The sequence below is a fragment of the Rousettus aegyptiacus genome, unplaced genomic scaffold (assembly GCF_014176215.1).
Source record: "Rousettus aegyptiacus isolate mRouAeg1 unplaced genomic scaffold, mRouAeg1.p scaffold_m13_p_6, whole genome shotgun sequence".
NCBI classification, from domain to species: Eukaryota; Metazoa; Chordata; class Mammalia; order Chiroptera; family Pteropodidae; genus Rousettus; species Rousettus aegyptiacus.
In genome coordinates, this window is record NW_023416309.1 from 52,684,209 (window position 1) to 52,702,967 (window position 18,759).

An 18,759-nucleotide genomic window follows, 5' to 3' on the forward strand; every position below is an offset into this window, starting at 1 on the left:
AGGCGGCAATTCCAGGTCTCAGTGAGGGCTTGCACCAGGGTGAGGGCTTGGGGAGAGAAGGTCAAGGACCATCATGTGGGCCTGTGGCAGGAAGCACATCTTAACCTCTCCTTCCATAGGGCTTTGCGCACACGAGGTCAAAGAAAGGATTGCCTTGTGACACTAAGGATGCTGACTGGATAAGTGGGCGTGGGGTGGGGCTATATGAACAGATAAGGGCCAGAGGTAGGGGATCCAAAACCACCTATCAGGCAGTCCCGGGACAGGGGTCCAGCACTGGAGGACACGAGCCCCCCAAGGTCAGGAGATGGGTGGACATCTTCCTCAGCCCCTGCTCACACAGTGACAAGGGGCAGCTTACTCACCATGGGCGCCGTGAAAGGCAGGAGAGCTGGTAAAGGAGAGAAGGTGGTCAGCGACTGCAAAGAGGCCAGATGAAGGCCCGGCCCGCCCGACAACCCGCTTCCCCGCCTCCTCAAGGCTCAGATGTCAATGATGGTTTTCACTCATTTTTATTTTCCTAATACAGATAATAACAATGTGCCTATGACAAAAATTTAAATCCGCACAGTACTGAGAGATCGAACCATGCTCCCTAGTTCCTCTCGCTGAAGGCAGTGTTAACTGGACCCTGTTCATCCGGCCACAAGGATTTAAAACGTCTGGATACCACGAGTTATAATAAGAAATGTGTATTTGCTCTCATTTCCTCTTCCAAACACAAAGAAACTAAAACCCTTAGAGTTTCCTAAGTGAGATTGCAATAAGGGTAAAAGGAGTGTCTTTTGTAATTCGTAACATGCCCTTCAACCACACCTGAGCTTATTATGTTAACGAGGTGACTTTTAGAAAGCCCCTAAGGCTGGGGTTGGTTTCCAGGGCAACTAACCAGGTGAACTACCCACCTTTCAGCTCCACTTCCCCAACCTCCACTTCTAGGGAGAAAAGAGGGGCTGGAGGTTGGGCTTATCGCCAATGGCTAATGATTTAACCAACCAGGCCAACTTAATGAAGCCTCCATTTAAAATGCTGACTGAGCAGGTGCGGGGAGCTTCATGGTTGGTGAGCACCGAGGTTGCTGGTAGGGTGGCGTATGACAGCTCCTCGCCTTTCCCCCCATACCTTGCCCTAGTGCGTCCCTCTGGCTGTTCCCGAGTTATACACTTCTATAATAAACTCGTAGTCTAGTAAATAAGCTGTCTTCCTGAGTTTTGTAAGCTACTCTCACGATTTTGAACCTAAGGACGAGGTCGTGCGGACTTCTGATTTCTAGCAGGTTGGTCAGAAGCACAGGTGACAACCTGGACTTTGAATGGGCATCTGACGGGCAGGGGCGGTCCTGTGGGACTGAGCCCTTAACGTGTGGGATCTGACACTAACACCAGTGTCGGAATAGAGTTAAGATTGTAGGACACCCAGCTGGTGTGAGGATTGATGGATGTGGGAGAAGCTCGCACACATCTGGTGTCAGAAGCGAAGTACTGAGAGTGTTGGGAAATGAGTGTTTTCCCTTCCCAAGATGTACCGGGAACAATGCAAATTCTCACACTTTTAAACCCACAGCACTTATCTACACAAATGAGTTCACTATACACTGTTTCATACTTTGCTTTTTTCTCCTTAATACTAGTTTCTGGAGATCTGTTCGTCCATATTCACATGTAGGATTTACCTCATTCTTTTTAACGAATTATTTAACTACAGTCTGAATTGTTGGATATCAATGTTGTTTCCCGTTTCCTGTGGATGATATAGGTACGATATAGAAAGAACTGTAGAATTGGAATGACCCTATACAATTACAGATTTTATTCCCCTCACTGTAGTTATGAAAGAGAGAACGCCAAATGGGATCCCTAATACTGGCACTTATAGAACCATGGGTGATAATCTGGTTATGCACTTTAGGGCATGATGGAGCAGGCCTGTCCTCTCTCTCCCAAAGCCCAGGTCTTTCCACAGGACTGGACACAGCTCTGGGGCCCAGACCTGCTCTTCTCCACTATCAACCCCAGACTCTTCAAACGTTCTTTTTAAGCTATGGTTCCCAGACTCACTGTCAGAAATCCTTCTAGGGGAAAAAAAACAATTAAAATAAGGCAGGCAGAGTTTTCTCTTACAAACCACATCTTCCCAAACCACCTCTGAAAATTAGAATCAGCTTACCTGCAGGTCGGAAAAGAACGGGGATCAGCTTGCTGTTGTCAGGGTGCACTGTTGACTTCAAAAGCATAAGCACAAAGGTTAGTTTGATGTTTGGTTTCCTTAGTTTAGGAGGCTAAAAATTAGGAAGGGGCTGAAACTTACGAGACTTCTCTTCCAAGCTTCTTGTATCTAAAAAGAGGAAAAACAAGCAACAGTTTTTAAAGGTGGCTCGGCAGCAAACAAATCTCTCCTGCCTCATTGCTAATGCTGCCTTTGCTCTACCTTTCAGAGAGTAGAGGGCAGAACTGTTTAATACCACACGGACAGAGCACATCAAAGTAAATGAATCAAACAAATGACGGAATAAAAGAACTAACAGGCAAAGAGATGATTCATATAAAGAAAAAGACCAACACATCAAAAGGCTCTCAGTATCTGACCTTGGAAGAGACTCAAGGCCAACACCTAACTTATCCCTCTGGTGAGTCACTGTGTCCAGCCTGGCTTAGGGCAGAGCAGGCTGTGTGCAGAGAACACACCACGCCATTAGCCAAGTCGCCTGCAACAGAGCCAGGTTGTGAGCCCATAGGCCTCAACAGGTTCTTAGAAAAACCAAGTTAAATCTGTGAGCTTTCCACAGGTGGCCTCATGACACTGATGTTTGTGGGCTCTGGAAAGCCCCATACACTGCGAGGTAGGTAAAAATTACTTGGTTTGCGTCTTTGGACAGGAATGGAACCCTGCCCTGGGACACTGTCTCTAATGAGAAAGATTCCGACTGCCGAAGCCTGCCTGAATTCGGAGTTCGTCATGAGTTCCCCACTAATGTCTGTTACCTATGAATCATAGGAACCCTGTGATTGTCCCCTTAATTCTAGTTCCTACTACTAGTACCTAATACTAATCTGGTTCACGAGAAGGAATTCTAGCTACACTTAAAACAATCCAGTTTGAAAATCTGGTCCCTTGGGCAGTGTTTTCAATGATAAGGTTCCACCTGATGTCAGACTATGCAGTGGAATCACCTGAAGGCAACCACACCCAGGCTTGACAGGCACACCCAAGCCACAGGCAGGCACAAGAGACTTACACTTTGGTCCTCCAAGTCATGAATAGATGCATTTTCATTTGTTAACAGTAGTTGCCTTGATTTTTCTATTTTTTCCTACAATCAGATAAAAAGAAATTAAGCCATGAGCTCATCACTGCTCAGATTTATCCGCAGATTTAGGAATCACACGCTTGTCACATCTGACTTCGATGTGACGTGTAGCCGAGGCCCTCTACTCCCTGGGAATTTCCTTTGGGATCCATCAGGATGGTCCCATGCGGCATTCCAATTCGGACCTCCCGGCCTCCAGCCGGCTCCAACGGCTGACTCCACTAGTGCCGCCGTCACACCCGCCCATCTCCGCACCCCGTTCTTCTCTGATGTCAACTGTCTCAGGGAACAGCACCGCCATCCGCCTGGCTGTGCGAGCCGGAAACCTGGAAGTCCCTCCTCTCACTCACCCCTCATCTAATAGATCCAGTTTTACTTCCTCTCTTTTTCACTTAATTTGAAGGGGAAAAATTAAATACAGAAAATACAAAGAATAATTGCATACTCGTCATCCCCTCATCTAGAGTAACTGTAAACGTTCCATTATATTTACTCATAATGTTTTTTTTTTCCAAAAGGGCCATCACCCCCAGTCTCATTTCCTTCCCCATTCTATCAGAACTTGAACTATTACCAAGTTCAAGGTCTAAACTTCCAGTCCATTTTTTTTTATACTATACGAAGATAAATACATCCATCTGATACGGGACATGACTTGTAAAATTATCTTTTAGCAGGAAATGACACAGGACATCTTTGCAGAGTTCTTAATCTTTTTAGTAAACCTAGTTAAAGCTTTTCTTTCCTCCCTTTTTTAGGAAAAAGACCCCCTCCCTCAAATTCTGATAATTGCCCCAAAACTGGTGACTCAAATCCTCTGGCTGTTGATAAGGATCATCAGCCCATGGTTAGCAGAAATAGTATAGGCCAGACAGGGCCTTAGCCTCTGAGAGGGGAGGAGACTTTAGGCCAAAGGTCTTTTTCTTCTCTTTAAGAAATATATTAACCAAGGCTGTTTCCCTTTATTTGCTTAATAGCCAAATCAATAATAGAAATTAATAGATGTATGATTTAAATAACGAGTTTGTATCTTCTTTTCCTTGTCTAGGAACTGAGGTGGCACTTCTGTCAAGACTAAGGCAGAGTGAAAGAGCTCCATGAAACCACAATAGGCAGGGAATAGGACCCTTCTCGGCAGGAAGCAGATAGAGAAGAAGAGACCTCCTGTCCCTCCATATCCATACTAATAAAAAGGGGTTCATGGCTCTTAGAAGTTAGGCAAGAAGTTAGGGGGTTTCAGGTCTGCCTGCAAAGACACTGAAGTCATCCTAGCCTAGAAAGGGTATGCCCTAATTCACCCACAATTAAGCAAGCCAGAAGGCATTTTTAGGCTAAATGTAACTTCCACAAAGAAACAAGCAAGAGAATTAGGTACCAGTTTAAGCCAGTCACTCGCACCAGGGTAATGAAGACCCCAATGACCTTCGATTCACCTGAGCCTCATTATATCATTATAACACACATGTGCCCCAAAGTTCATTAATATCATAACACAGAATTCTGGGAACGAACATGTGCAGAAAGCAAATGACGAATCACTGAGTCCGGTCAATCTTAGCTGTCAATCAAGGAAGCCCACCCCTTTAAGAAAGGTAACCACCAAGAGCAAACAGGGATAAACACTCTGAAGTCTTTGTCACCAGGCCTTTGAGTCACGCTTCTCTTGTTCAGGTCTGCTTCCATGTCTGGAAGTGTACTCTCCCTTCTAATAAAGCTTTTCTTTCTTGCTGTATTTCGGTGTCTTGCTCAATTCTTTGTTTAAGACATCAAGAGCCTGGACAACGTGCCGGGAGGCGATCCCCGCTCCCCGGTAACATATCCATAAACAAATACGCAGTATTGCTTTTTTCAGGTTATAATTTGCATAAATATTGTATGCATCTTGCTTTTCCACTAAATATCACAGATTCTATGTTCTTTCATTTAACATCATATATATTATGTTTCTACTTAATAGCATTTGTTGGTAACTAGATCATCACTTAAGAGCTAATCAATATTCCACAGTATGAATATACCATATTATATTTTTCTACCATGGAGTAGTTTCTTGTTTCTCCATTATAAACAAGGCTGAATGAAACATCTTGAGCACAAGGATAGGAGTGTCCCTTTGGGTCTGGCCCTGAAGGGTCATCCTGGTGACAGAACATCTCCTTTACATCCCTCAGCCACACCTGGTTCAAGCCCTCATCTTTCGCTTAGAAGTTGAGCCCTCCCCTGAACAGACTGCCTTGTCTACAGTCTCGTCCCCTGTGGTTACTCACCATACTGACCGAAGAGACCCTCAGAAACACAAACCTTGCCCTGTAGGCTAAGTGCGAACTCCTCTCATCTGAATGACACACAAGGCCCTTCATGAACTGCCTGGTTCCCCTGCATAAAAAGCCCCAGTGACTGGGTGACCTGCTCTCCTCCCCTGGGTTTGCTTACAGTCCCCTCTCCCGCTCAGCCTTCCCTCAACACCCTCCCTCAACTCCCAGCTACACTGCGCCCTCGGATCGCTAGACGAAGGTCTGTCACTAGCATTGCCAGTCTGTCCTCCAACACCAGGGAGATTTGTTTTAATCCCCTCTGAACCGCCGGCACCTGGCCCAGGGCTTGGTATTACCTGTTAAACGGATGTCTGCTTTTAGGTATTATCCTTCCAATCTAACAAGCTCGTTGAGAAGCAATAAAAACATGAAAATATTTGTGGATGGTTATTTCGACTGCTTTCAAAAGGGACACAATCTTCACGTTTCAGAATAAAATGTGAAATTCATTATCTCGGAAAATGATTAAATACTTACAATCGAAATGACCAAATTTGTAGGATCCAATAATTCTGTCCACTGAAGAAATCTCTGAATAAAGGACTTAAGAGGGGAAAAGCACCAGAGAAGTTAATGGCAGCAAAAGAACAAAGATAACATGGTAACAACGGTTAACATTATTTTTGAGAACCTGATAGCGCCATCTACCTGCAGCACTTCCTGGATTGCTTACAACATCCCCATCCTACAGGTGAGGCAGCTGAGGCTTAAAAGGGCTCATGAACACACTCAAGGGGGAACCCAGCCAGTAAGACAGTAGCCCGTGCTCGTAAACACTCCAATATCAAATTGCTCTTGAGGATTAAAGCCCCAGACTTTGGGTCAAATGGACCTACGTTCATATCCCATAGATGACCTTGAACCAACTACCTAGAAAGGTCTCAGAATCTGGTTCTTCACCCTGTTAGAGTTGTCGTAAGGCTTAACTTGAGTCAAAAAAAAACCTATGCCCCAGGAAGGCCTCAATAAAGGCAGCTCGGGTGACATGTTGGAGAAAGGAGGCATGGTTTGCTCCAAAAAGCCACCGAAATTTGTAGTGGTTCCAGCATTGAGTCCTGGCTCTGCCGGGACAACTTGGGCTCCCTGTGCCTTCTCTACTTCCCTACCTAATAAAACCCACCTGGGCTCTACTTTAGCTAAGGACTGAAAGAGAACAGCCTACAATTGTGCTCTCCAATTAGTCACATGTAGCTATGGAGTCCTTGATATATGGCCAGACCATATGAAGATGTGCTGTATGTGTAAAACATACACTGGATTTCTAAGGCTTAATACAAAAAATAATGTAAAATATCTTACTAATAATGTTAATGCTTATTACATGTTGAAATGTTAATATTTTGTATCTACTGGGATAAATACAATGTATTATTCAAATTAATTTTACCTTTTTCTTTTTGCCATTTTTTTTTTTAGGCGAGGTAACCCTTGGTTGACCTCACAGATTGCAAGGACCTTGTCAGTTTACAATCCCTTATTTTATTTTTTTACACCTACAGAACCTGTTCTTCCTAGGTGGTCTAAGTACTAACCAGGCCCGACCTTGCTTAGCTTCCGAGATCAGACGGGATCCGGCTGGTTCACCGTAGCATGGCCTTGGACTCTTTTTGCCTTTTTTAATGTGGTTACTAAAAACTTTTAAATGCTCTATATGGCTCCCATCATATTTCTATTGGACAGCACCGCCCCAGACGGGGTGGAGGCGGAGCCTGTTACGCGTGCCAGGCGCTGCACAATCTCACTGTCCTGAGTGGCCGAGCCTACCGAGGTTGGGAGGCTGGGGACTCCCGGGAGGACCTGTTCCTCTCCAATCTGATGCAACCTGATGCTCAGCAACAGCTTGGGCAGCAGCAGGCCTGTGAGGGGAGACTACTGCTCATTTAGGGCGATCTTTAGGGGACTTCGTGGCGACCCTCCCTAGCCAGGCCTGGAGTAGAAGTGACGCACGGGTTACAGCCGTGGCCATCGGCATCCGGCAAACATGGGTGTTCCCTCGGTCTCCTCCAGGGGTCTGAGGTCGGAAGGTGGATGGTGCGACCACGTGGCCTGTCCAAGGTCACCCGGGCCAGCCGGCGACTCTAGGTATCGCGCCTCTCGCCCTCCCCACTGCCCCCAGCCGAGCGGGTCGCGAGCCGTACTTGGCGTTCGGTGATCCAGAAGCGCACGTTGGGCTCCATGCGGGCGGCAGCGCCACTGCGCCCTGGGAGCCGCGCGGCCCCGGCGTTTCCTCTTCCTCCTGCTCCTCTTCCTGGGACTTACGTGATGGCTGGAGAGGCCGCCGCCGCCAGGCCGGGCGCGGAGGAGGGGCCGGCGGCGTGCCCCGCCCCCGGCGCGCGCGCGTCCTGTGCCGGGTCCCCAAGCCCGCGCGCTCGCTGCTCTGTGTCACCACGCGCCAGCCCCGGGGACCCCGTCTCCCCCGGGTTCCCGCATGTTACTATCTGCCAGCTCCTGGGTTCCCGAGCACCTGCTGCTCGGCGTCACCACCTTCCAAGCCCCCAAATCCCACACCTCTACCCGCACTGGTCCTGTGAGCCCTGCTCTCCCACAGAGTCGTGTTAGAACCATGCTCCGCCCCTTAGGGTAGCGAGGTAGCTCCCAGGCCCGGAGGAGTCACCTAGGGAACCCCCGTATCATAGCACCTACCTAAGCTTTTGGACATTACCCATGAAGGTCCCTTCAGTCGCCGCTTAAGTCCAGTGTACAGGTATTGAAGATAGGCCCCGCTGCATAATTTTTGTGGCCCAAATGAAAATCGAAAACGGGGAGCCCATTTTTAAAAATTGAGAAAGTGGACATCAGAGCGTTACACCGAGCCCGGGGCTCTGCCACCAGCCGACTGTGAAGCCCACCCTGGTACGGATGACTCTTTGCTATCAGCCCAACAGTTTTCTGCAGGGCTGGGGCAAATCCAGTTCCTTAGGTTGAATACCAGATCAAGTAGGGACCATTTGTAGAGAAAAAAATGCACCTTCTTCCTGTGCCCCTGGCCCCCTATCCTTCCCCCCTTATTAGGATGGGCAGAGGCTGTATGTGTTGGTGGAAGCCAATGTGGCTGTTTAGGGTGTTCAGGGGGTCCTCAGGAGTCCTGGGTTGGGGACTCAGCACCACCCATTTGTTGTGGGACCCTAGTCAAGTCAATCTCTCCAGGTCTATTTACTCATCTATAACACGAGAATAATAATTGTATTTACCTCAGAGTTTAGTTGATAATCAAAATACATGAAACACGTAAAGGCCCTAAAACAGCACTGGGTCCATTGGAAGTGGTCAGTTTAGGCCGTTAGCACCCAGCTGGCCTATTCCCACTATTGCCCTCCCTACAGGAACGTGAAAGGTGCTCCTGGTTTCTTCAGGCCCATGGGACTTCTCAGCTCCTTTTGCTCAGCTCATCTGCTCAATTTGCCAGTCTTCAAGAGTTCATCTCCTCTTCCAGGAAGCCTTCCCTGATGCCCATAGCTGAGTAAGGTACCCTTCTTCACCTCAGCAACCCCTTTATACATCTACTGTATCATATATTTAGCACACCTGTACTATTATTATGTTGGCCCTACCGGCAAGCATGTCACAAATCCAGCCCAGATGACCTCTGTGTGCCCCTCTCGGGACCCTTACAGACTGGTCTTAACAAAAAAGCTAGTGATCCTCCTAGAACGAATGACACAGCTCTTCTCAAAACTGTCCTGATGTTTCTCTTACCAGAACGGACCCCAAAGTCCTTGGCTTCCCCTACGTGCTCTGGGCTCATCACTATTCTCCCCCAATCCTGTGGCCCTTCCATTCTTCACCTCCCAAACACACTCTTGCTCAGGCCTTTGCCCAGAACCTTCTTACGCCTCTAACTCCTCTCACTTTATACACGTTTTCTCTCACTTGATCCTCATCAAAACCCTGAGACAGGTACAATTATTGCCCTCATCTTACAGGTGAGAAACAGACCTGGAGAAACTGCCACTCTCCCAAGGCCTTCCCTGACAACCTGCCTAGAACACCCGCAATTCTCTGCTCCGCTCTGTTGTCCTTCCACATGCTCTCTGCATTTTTCTTTTATTTTGTTTCCCCCTCTAGAACGTAAGTGGATGAAAAAAAAAGGCTTGTTTTCTTTTGTTCACTCCTCGCATTGATAGGCGCTCAAGGATTTACTGAAACAATGAATAAATGCTTCTATTTCTCTCCTGCCCCCTAAACAGTTCTTTGGGCCAGCACCTTACTCATCTTTGTGGACCATGAGTTAAATGCTCAAGAAATGTGTCTTGATATAATTAGAAAACTAGAGCCTCACAACATAAGCTGAACCAACAAATTAATGGTGTTAAAAATGCAAATATCTTAAAATGTTTTTATTATATACTTTACATCAAGCACTTCAGAAAAAAATTTAATTACAATGATTTCAAAATTTAATCCTTGCATTCAATAAATATCCTTTATAATTACACTCAATCAGTATGCAGAAATGCATGAAGACAAGTCAGCTAACAAAATAAGTAAAATAACTATATAAACTGTAAATCTCAGGGATGAGGAACATGCATGATCAGTTAAGTCACTTTGCCACTGTATTTTTTTTTAAAACATGATTCACATTTATTTCAATCACATTTTCATCCACTCCAAGAGTTAAATTGGATGGCTGATGCTAACGAAACTATGAACTTTATTACCTTCAAAGAAAATTCAGTTTAATACAAAGAAATTGAAGAGGAAAATTTAGGACCCTTGATCAGAGGCTTTGGCTACTTGTGGTACTATTCTGGTGTACACGAAGGTTCAAGTTAGCCTAAGAAAAGCGTTTCCCTTTGAAGACATGATCAAAGAAAAAGGTGAACCAGGCATTCTATAAACTAGCTAGCCATCAAGAAAGAACTCATATTAGTAACTTGCCATGTTTGAAATGCCTTAGCCGTTGTTATAAAAATGAAACATCTAGAGTAATATTTATGAATGTAAGCATAATTGGTTCTTTGCCTTCTATACATAATCACCCTTGAAATGCTAAATAGTTCCAAGTGTGGCTCTTGTAAGACGCTGCAGGTGCGCATGGAATGATCTACTGATTTACCTTCTCAAAGTACTCTTTGGAAGCAGTTGGATGGGGCTTGATCTGAAAATATGAAAACATTTCATTAGGTAACTGACTTTGAGATATAGTCTAAAAAGTGAGTTGAAAACTCCGAGTTTTTAACTTAAAGTTCTTTAACTTTTTAAAGACTGGTATGTTTCCTTTACAATACCGGGATGAAAGTTACAGTGATGGAATGCCTAATCCCGGGTCCCGTCCCCCGCCCATCAGCAGTGTCAACCATCTGTGGATATTCCAGGCCAACAGCCCGTGAGGCAGTGAGGACCGGGGACCCTCTGCTGGGGTCCTACTGCTTTCGGAAAAGAAACCTACCGTCGGAGAATCCGGTGTCCAGTTCGCAGGGCAGACTTCTCCATGGACTTCCACAAACTGGAATGCCTTCACCAGGCGGAGGGTCTCTTCCACGCTTCGGCCCACGGGGAGATCATTGACGCTCAAATGCTTGATGATGCCATTGGGGTCAATGATGAAGAGACCTCTGTATCAGAACTTATCCTCATTAGTACAACAGTACCAGAATCAGAGTCCAACTTCTACCCTGTTGTCTTTGCCGCCCCTTACTAGAGCATTTATTAAGTCTATCGTATGGTTAAAAATGGGGTTCTGTTATACAAAAAGCTTATCATCTCTTATTGACAGATACTTTACAAATATGACCTGAATGTCACACAGTATCTCAGTCACAGAGAGCAGAACTGTCTTTACTCATTAGTAATTCAGCAGGCATTCTCTAGGCTGCTGTATCAACTTTTGGCAAGTAACCACAGGCAACTGGGAAGGGACAGAGATGTAGTTTATCTACATTCAGTAAATACTTATGAAATGAGTGATTTCTTGGGCAAATGGGGGAAAATCCCACAGGGAAGTTTTTGCAGAAAGGATTCAGTCTATGCAGAGCAGAAATGTCAAGGAAAAACCCAACCTGTCACTCATCATCACTTGGCAGCGATGTAATCAGATGACCCACCTGTGCTCACCTGCTGCACAAGTGCTGGTGTCACTATGACATACGCAGGTATGTTTAACACACAGGTTTTAACAGTCTGTCTTAAAGGGTGTGGCATTCCAAGTGTTAACCACTCGGGGGAAAAGGCAAGTTAGAGAAAACTCGCAAGGTATGAAGGTGCTTTTCCTTCCTGGACCTGGCCCTTGGGGGTCTAGCTTTCAGGCCTAACGGGTCTTGGTGCATGTTCTTGGGAAGTAGAGCCAAACTGGATGGAGTCCACGGTGCAGATGCAGACACAGCACTAGGATGGGGGAGGGCCCACTGACTCCAGAAAGAAGTCTTTATCTTACAAGCCAGACCCAGCACCTACCCCTTGTCAACCTTAATAGTGAAACCAGTAGGGAGTTATCTGCAGAGTTAGCAAGACCCAAGACCCGACAGGGAACGATCCTGGGAGGAAAAAGCTAGCACTCTTTTTCTCCTCCCCTTGCCGACGCCATTAAGTGTAGGCTTTAATTCATTACAGGCAGTCCGTAATCCCCTTGGAGCGAAAAGGTCCAAGCTCTAGGTGGCTCCCAGAGCTAAAATTCCAGGTGTAATGCAAGAGGAAAACAGACCAGAGGTCCGCCACCAGACGGCAAGTGAGTGGGTTCAAGGCAGCCTCCAGCAAGACTGAGTGATACATCCAACCGGGGTCCTTGCCTGCTTTCTGAAGGTCAAGTTCCACCCGCCTTCACTCAGTGGCCATCACGATGCCACCTCTAAGGCCTAAGTACTCATCCCTCCCAGGAAGGCTGTGTTTGAATGTGGGACTGTTAAAGACAGAAAGAAAGCTTTGCGCTCAAAGGACTAAAGGTCTAACCACAGAATGAAGGACAGAAATGACATTCTGGGAGAAGGGTCGTAACAGCTACCAGGCCCTGTGCTAAAAGCATTAGCTACATCTTATTTCGTCTTCTCAACCAACCATGAGGTACATTCTCATACTGGTTGTAAAAAAATTGTGACTCAAAGAAGTTAAGCATCTTACTCAAAGCCATACAGTTATTAAGTAGAGGAGTTAAAAATATTAAACTCCAAGAGTTTTTATTCCAGGCTCTGAGACGTTATCCATCCCAGGATACCGACTCGTCCTGCTAGTCCTCCCTTCTCCAAACATGCCGGGACTGTTACCCGCCCGGGAAAGTGGCTCCCGGCCAGGAAGAGTAAAGTAGCATGACCATCCAGACACGACATCCTTCTTCAGAAAGACACACAGGGCGGTGCAGGGGGCAAATGTGTCTCGGCCATTTCTGAAAGTGCCAGCTCTCAGAGGGGCATTCGTCAGGGCGTCTTAAAAGGTTAAAATGAAGGATTTTTGGTTTTCAGATTGCTTTCCCAAGTCTCTCTAAATCCCCTAAGAAGTGGGATGATGCTAAACATGAAAAACAATTTTCACTTCATGAGGAACAGGATCTTACCTTAGTGCAAGACCAGGACCTTCTAACAGCACGTCGTAGTCTCGGGAAATCTGCTTGGTCAGATCTGACAAGAGCGCGATGTTCATGTGGCCCAAACCGCCATTCTAATAAAAATGCAAACATGACCGGCTGTTATCTGTGCGCTCTTCTCACAACGTTCCTGGCCAGGTGACACGATGTCTGAGACCAACAGTAACGGCAATGGGTAGCAGCAATGGAGCACCGGGTAGCAGCAAGGGAGCACCGACCAAGCCAAGCATTGCCCTAAGCTATACTAACTTTCTCTTCCTAACCATCCTGAGCAGATACAATTATCATCCCTATTTTACAGATGAGGAAACAGGCACACAAAGGTTAAGTAATTTGCTCCAGGTCACAGCTAGAAAGAGACACAGGCAGGATTTAAACCCAGCTAATACTACAGATATTTCTTTTCCTAATTCTTTTAGTTGAAAATTAATTTCTGAAGCATAAAAATGGAAAAGTATTAAAAAAAAAATACTCTGAATAATTTGATGTCGACAGTCGAGCAGCACAGCTAGAAATTTTGATTTTCTCAAGCAAGTTTTTAGGCAAGAATACTAATCATGCAGAACACTGACATCGGAGAACCTAATCACCTTCCCACAAGCCACGCAAGACGGTTCGTGAGATCTACAGGGTACTGGTCAGAGGGGAGGCAACGGGCCCCAGCTGCTCCCCGACTCTGCTAGCCTGCTCTCCCTTACTGTTTGCATCGTGCAAAATACAAATGTAGTGGGGAATAAATATGCATGCATTGCCAAGGGAGATATGGACAGAGTTTAGCAGAATTTGCCGGTAGGTCAGGACCTGCAAATAGCCCCTATCAGACGAGTCATGTTTTAGTGACTTCTAGGTTAGTCTTTATGGGATCTTTTGACTTTTTAAGGTCGCCAGTGCCAAGACAGGGCAAACGATGTTTATTATACCTTCCTCGGCGTGTTTATCCAGGCAAGATGGCTAAAGTGGGAATCCACTGACACCGCGACAACTTCACAGTTCACGTCATGAAATTCATTGGCTTTGTCACTAAAAGCAATAATTTCTGTAGGACACACAAAGGTGCTAGAAAAAAAGGGCAGAAATTCTCATCAGAGAATTGGAAAAAAAAAAAAAGGATTCAAAATTGGAACAACAGGTAGTCGAAATATGAGTTCAATTTGCTTAAGGGTGAAAAAGGCAAGATGGCTAACCATCTTCATCTTTCTATTTAAGAATCATATCCCAACATGGAAGAGGTGGGCATAGCCCAAGAATTGAAAAAATTTTCTTTAAATGAAGTAGCTCTATGAGAAAATCCATTTTACTATCTTTACTTTTCTCATTTTCTTCTAGACCAGTGAAAAATGTCACTCCATCCTCTCAATCTGTTACTTGTAAATGAGCTACAGATGCAAGCCGTACCAACAAGGCCATCAGTGATAAAGGCTCAGAAAGAACCCTTCCTTTGACAAGAAGCCTAACTAGAGACAGGCAATGTCACCCTGGAAGAAGGGATCTTTGCTTGCTTTCAGAATGACATTAAAGCAGAAATTACACTTACAAATCCAAAGGATAGAAGAAGAGCACCAAATATTTCCCCTTAAAGTCATCAAGGCTTAGTTCTTTGAACTCTCCATTGACGACGGCTGTACCCTTAAAATAGGGTGCATGCTGGGTGACGGCAGGAGAATGGTATGACGAACCTGAAAAAAAAAAAAAACTACGTGCAGAGTTCATTGAATGATGTTAAAGCGCCTATTTGATTTTATTTAAACCTTTCGTGATAATTAATGAGCAGTATAAATTAAAAGGTTCGGTTCAACTATACATCTTAGGTAAATTTATTTTCCTTCCATAGCTCTAGATTGTACACAGATTCAATTGAAAGTGCTATGGAAATGAAAAAGATGACAGAGTATGGTCGAGATGGAATTAAGCAAGACAGACTGGATATGGATTCCAGACATGGTGCAGATTTCACCAAGTCCAGATGGGACAGGGCAATGGCGTGGAGGAAGGAAGAGGGCAAGTGTGGGGAACAGCCCGTGGCGCAGTTGTGGGTCAGGACAGACAGGGTAGGTACATGTGGGCAGAAGAGTGGAAGACGAAGCAAGAAGGGTTGAAGGTCATGCTGTGAGGGCCCTTAAATATCAGGCTGATGAGTTTGTTCTTAGAAGGAGAGATAGAGGAGTCACTGGGGGTTTTCATGCAGGAGATGGAAGATGAGTCGGCTGTTCTTTGGAAGATTAGTCTGGCAGGGGAGGGTTGGGGAGCAGGAGGAGGAGAGACTGAAGTTATGGGGTGATATCAGTTATCTAAGTGAGAGGTATGTGGCAGAGAAAACACAAGAAAGGCAAAAATGCAAGAGATGTGTCGGAACTGGAGAAGGACGTGCTTCTATTTGGGTCCGAGGGACAAAGGCGATCAGGTGTCCGAATGCCTGGGGCTCAGAAACAATGGAGCTGTTCGGAATGGGGGTTTGAAACAGGTGACAAGCAAAGTTTTCATTCAATCTGTGGCATCAAATCACTACTAGAAATTTTTTAAAGGTCCAGGGTGATAAAACTGTGAAACAGTTTAGAGCATTTCACCAATAAACAAAGGCTTTGCTAAAGCATATCACCCAAACCATTACATGCTAAAAATACGCTTTATAAAAGGTGGGACAAATCCAAAGGAGGCATTTTCAAGTACCTACAATCGTTATATGAGGCTGATCTCAGCAAAGCCCACATTCTAGAAAATGGGAGTGCAAATCTCAAGAAAGAGCTATGCTTCATTCAGATCACGGAGGAGTCTATGGTCTAACGTGGCCAACTGGAGCCAGGACACAGGTTTGAACCCAAAAGCCTCAGCCCTGACAGGCTGCTGCACTCCCACTTACCTCACACGGAAGGCACCTGAGCCGTGGCCCCCACCCATATTTCCCAACACAGGATTAACGTCTCTGGTAACCCACTAGAAAATGTGACACGAGGGCAGTTTACTTCAGTGAGTCTCGACCGTGGCCACACATTAAAATCTCCTGGTGAGCTATGAAAAAAAACACTGATGTCTTGGTCTTGGTCTCACCCCTGGGATTGACATAATTTGTCTGGGGTCGGACTGGGGCAGTGGTACGCTTTTGAAAGCTCCCCAGAGGAGTCTAACGTACAGCCAGAGTTCAGGGCCCCCGTTCAGAGATGATGATTCATGTTTCCAGTACTTGGGTCAAAACAAGGCATAATACTTACTGGTGCTAAAGGCAAATTTTGCTTGACTGGAACCAGACCACGAGACATTTGTCAAACATGTCCTTCCAGAAGCAGCAGGCCTAAGGGCTGCAGAGGCAGAGATGCCCCAAGAAATACCACTCCTATGTCGGGCAACCTGGTAAGAGAAAGACTTTATATTAGGAAGTAGTCCAGAACAGAGGCTAAAGGCTAGCCCTGCTGAAAGGGCATAAGCCGACTGTGGCCTCAGCTCTCTCTGTTCCCGTGAACCAAATAGCAAACCCAAAACTCTTAAGAGTACATATTGGGTCTCCATGTTCTAAATATTCCCTTTCGCTTCCCTCTCCTTCAAGACTGCAAGGTGGGGATGGGGAGAAGTTGGTCAAAGGATACAGAGTTGCAGTTATGTAGGATGAATAAGTCTAGAGATCTAAAGTACAGCATGATGACCGCACTGAATAATAATACTGTACCGAATACTGGGAATATGCTGAAGAGAGCAGTTTGCAAGTACAACTCATTACACACAACAAGGTTAACCTTGTGAAGAGATTAGTTGGACTCTACTAATCATTTCATTAAGTGTATGTATATCAAATCATTATGTTGTGCATCTTATATATAAAATTTTCATTTAAAAACTTATTTTTTTAAAAAAGACTGCGGGGAGGAGGGGACTTATAAGACCAGAAGAACTCCCTACTCTTAAGAGCAACACAGAGGGTTCGAAAACCAAGAGGACTTGGCCAGGACAAGTATTTTAAGCCTTTTATCGGGAAAGTCTGCTGAGCGGTATACCATGTCAAGGTTTTCCCTTAGAAAAGACAAGGCCCTTCCAGCCCCACAGACAAGCAAACAAGTAGAGCAAAGTTCAGCCTCTAGTAAAGTTCTGAAAATGGCTCAAGGGAAACGTTTGCTCAACTTCGGTGTCCAGCATGACTCAGAAAGAAGAGCCTGCGTTGGACTCCGCCGCGAGAAAGGGGAGGGTGGGTAGCGAGGAAGCACTAGGCTTTTGCCCAGAGAAAAGCGCGGGGACAGACCTGGGGGTGGTGGGAGGAGGAAAGTGCCTTTTGCATTTTGACACTTTGGTCTCTTTTAGCACTTTGGTTTCCATCCAGCATTTCGTGGGTGCTCACGGCCACGCCTCGATGTAGGTAGGCATCATTCTACCTTGACACGAGCAAAGCGAACCGAGATTCGGAAAGGCAAAAGGCACTTTCCAAGGTCACAGAGTCTGGGACAGGGGGACAGATCGCCCGTCTCCAGGGGCAGGACCAGGCGCTCAGATGCAAAGAGGACTGCGGACCTGCGACTCCCTCCGATCGAAGAGGGATAAAGGGAGGGAGGGGACTGCATGCAAGGGGTATGGGAAGGGCACTTCTGAGCAGGCGCAGGGAGCCTTCTCCAGCGGAGGCCTCTGGGTCCGTAGCTAGCTGACACCCTCCGGGGAGGGCGAAAGTCCCCCAGACGGTTAGGGAGTGGGATCCTGTCTGGGAGGCACTTCTTGGAGCCACCATAGTGTCTCCACGCCTGTTCCCAACCGGCAGCCACTCACCGAAGCCCGCAGAAACCTGCCCACCGCTGCCGCCATCTTCAGCGCACGCGGGATCCGCGGAGAGGACAGGCGGTGGCGGGGCGGGGCGGGGCGCGCTGGGGGCGGGGCCGGAAAGGCGGGGCCTCGCGGGGCGGGGCGGGGCCTCGCGGGGCGGGGCGGGGCCTCGCGGGGCGGGGCGGGGCCTCGCCGCGCCGGGCCGCGCCGAGCCACAGCAGCTCCTCCTTTCAGCTACCGTCGGCCCCTGTTGTAAGGGGGCGCAGCTTGCGTTATGGCTTCTGAGTAGCTGAGTACCTGGGAAAGCAATATTTTGTCTCTAATTGTTGCCCCAACCTAAAAAGAACTAATCCCGATGGGGAGCAAAATATTTATTTCCATATTTGCTACCGATTTTTTGTTGTTGTTAACCTGTGCGGATTTGTTTCGGCCGGTTCTTGAATAGGATTTCAACTATTTCGGCCTCAAGTAGAGCCTTCTGACTTCTGAAATAGAATTAACTGTAATGCAATTTTAGTCTGTTTAATAAGCTAAGTGGGTCAGACACATCAAGGTTTTTGGTGTCCTGAAAACCTTTGGAATTCCATTTTGGCGTCTCTTTCCAAAACTAGAAGAACAGAGACAAAGTTAAATTGTGTTTTCTGTCGATCAGTGAAACCAAGTGCTCACGGGTGAGTGTGGTGCTTTGGAGCAAGATCACTGAACAGATAAAAATCACACAGTAAATGTGCCAGATGCAGACTCTACGTGGGTATTTTCCAAACACCAGTCATTCCATTTGCAACTTAGTTTGTTGAGTCTGCATATCACCTGCGTGTTATTTATTATTTTCTTTAAGTTAACTAACTTTTTTAGGAACTTAATTCATTTGAAAGAAAATGTTAAAT

General features: G+C 46.2%; 2 protein-coding genes across 4 annotated transcripts in view; both read right to left on the minus strand.

Annotated features, from left to right (window-relative positions):
- SFXN4 (sideroflexin 4) overlaps positions 1-7,913 on the minus strand; it is a 19,388-nt gene extending 11,475 nt beyond the window's left edge. For all 3 annotated transcript variants that reach the window (XM_016142527.2, XM_036222444.1, XM_016142526.2), the window contains exons 1-6: positions 7,761-7,913; positions 6,100-6,165; positions 3,236-3,310; positions 2,308-2,334; positions 2,167-2,221; positions 366-391 (exon numbers count right to left, since the gene is read on the minus strand). In XM_016142527.2, coding sequence (XP_015998013.2) covers positions 366-391; positions 2,167-2,221; positions 2,308-2,334; positions 3,236-3,310; positions 6,100-6,165; positions 7,761-7,799 — 288 coding nt within the window. In that variant the 5' untranslated portion in view covers positions 7,800-7,913. The remainder of the gene's footprint in view (positions 1-365; positions 392-2,166; positions 2,222-2,307; positions 2,335-3,235; positions 3,311-6,099; positions 6,166-7,760) is intronic.
- A 2,083-nt stretch (positions 7,914-9,996) lies between these two features.
- On the minus strand, positions 9,997-17,960 carry PRDX3 (peroxiredoxin 3). Its single transcript, XM_016142529.2, has 7 exons — positions 17,879-17,960; positions 16,345-16,480; positions 14,673-14,814; positions 14,059-14,194; positions 13,109-13,212; positions 11,015-11,180; positions 9,997-10,723 (listed from the first exon to the last, which is right to left on the minus strand). Exons 1-7 carry the CDS (start codon positions 17,912-17,914, stop codon positions 10,670-10,672), a joined length of 774 nt encoding a protein of 257 aa, XP_015998015.2. The 5' UTR covers positions 17,915-17,960; the 3' UTR covers positions 9,997-10,669.
- Between the last annotated feature and the right edge of the window lie 799 nt (positions 17,961-18,759).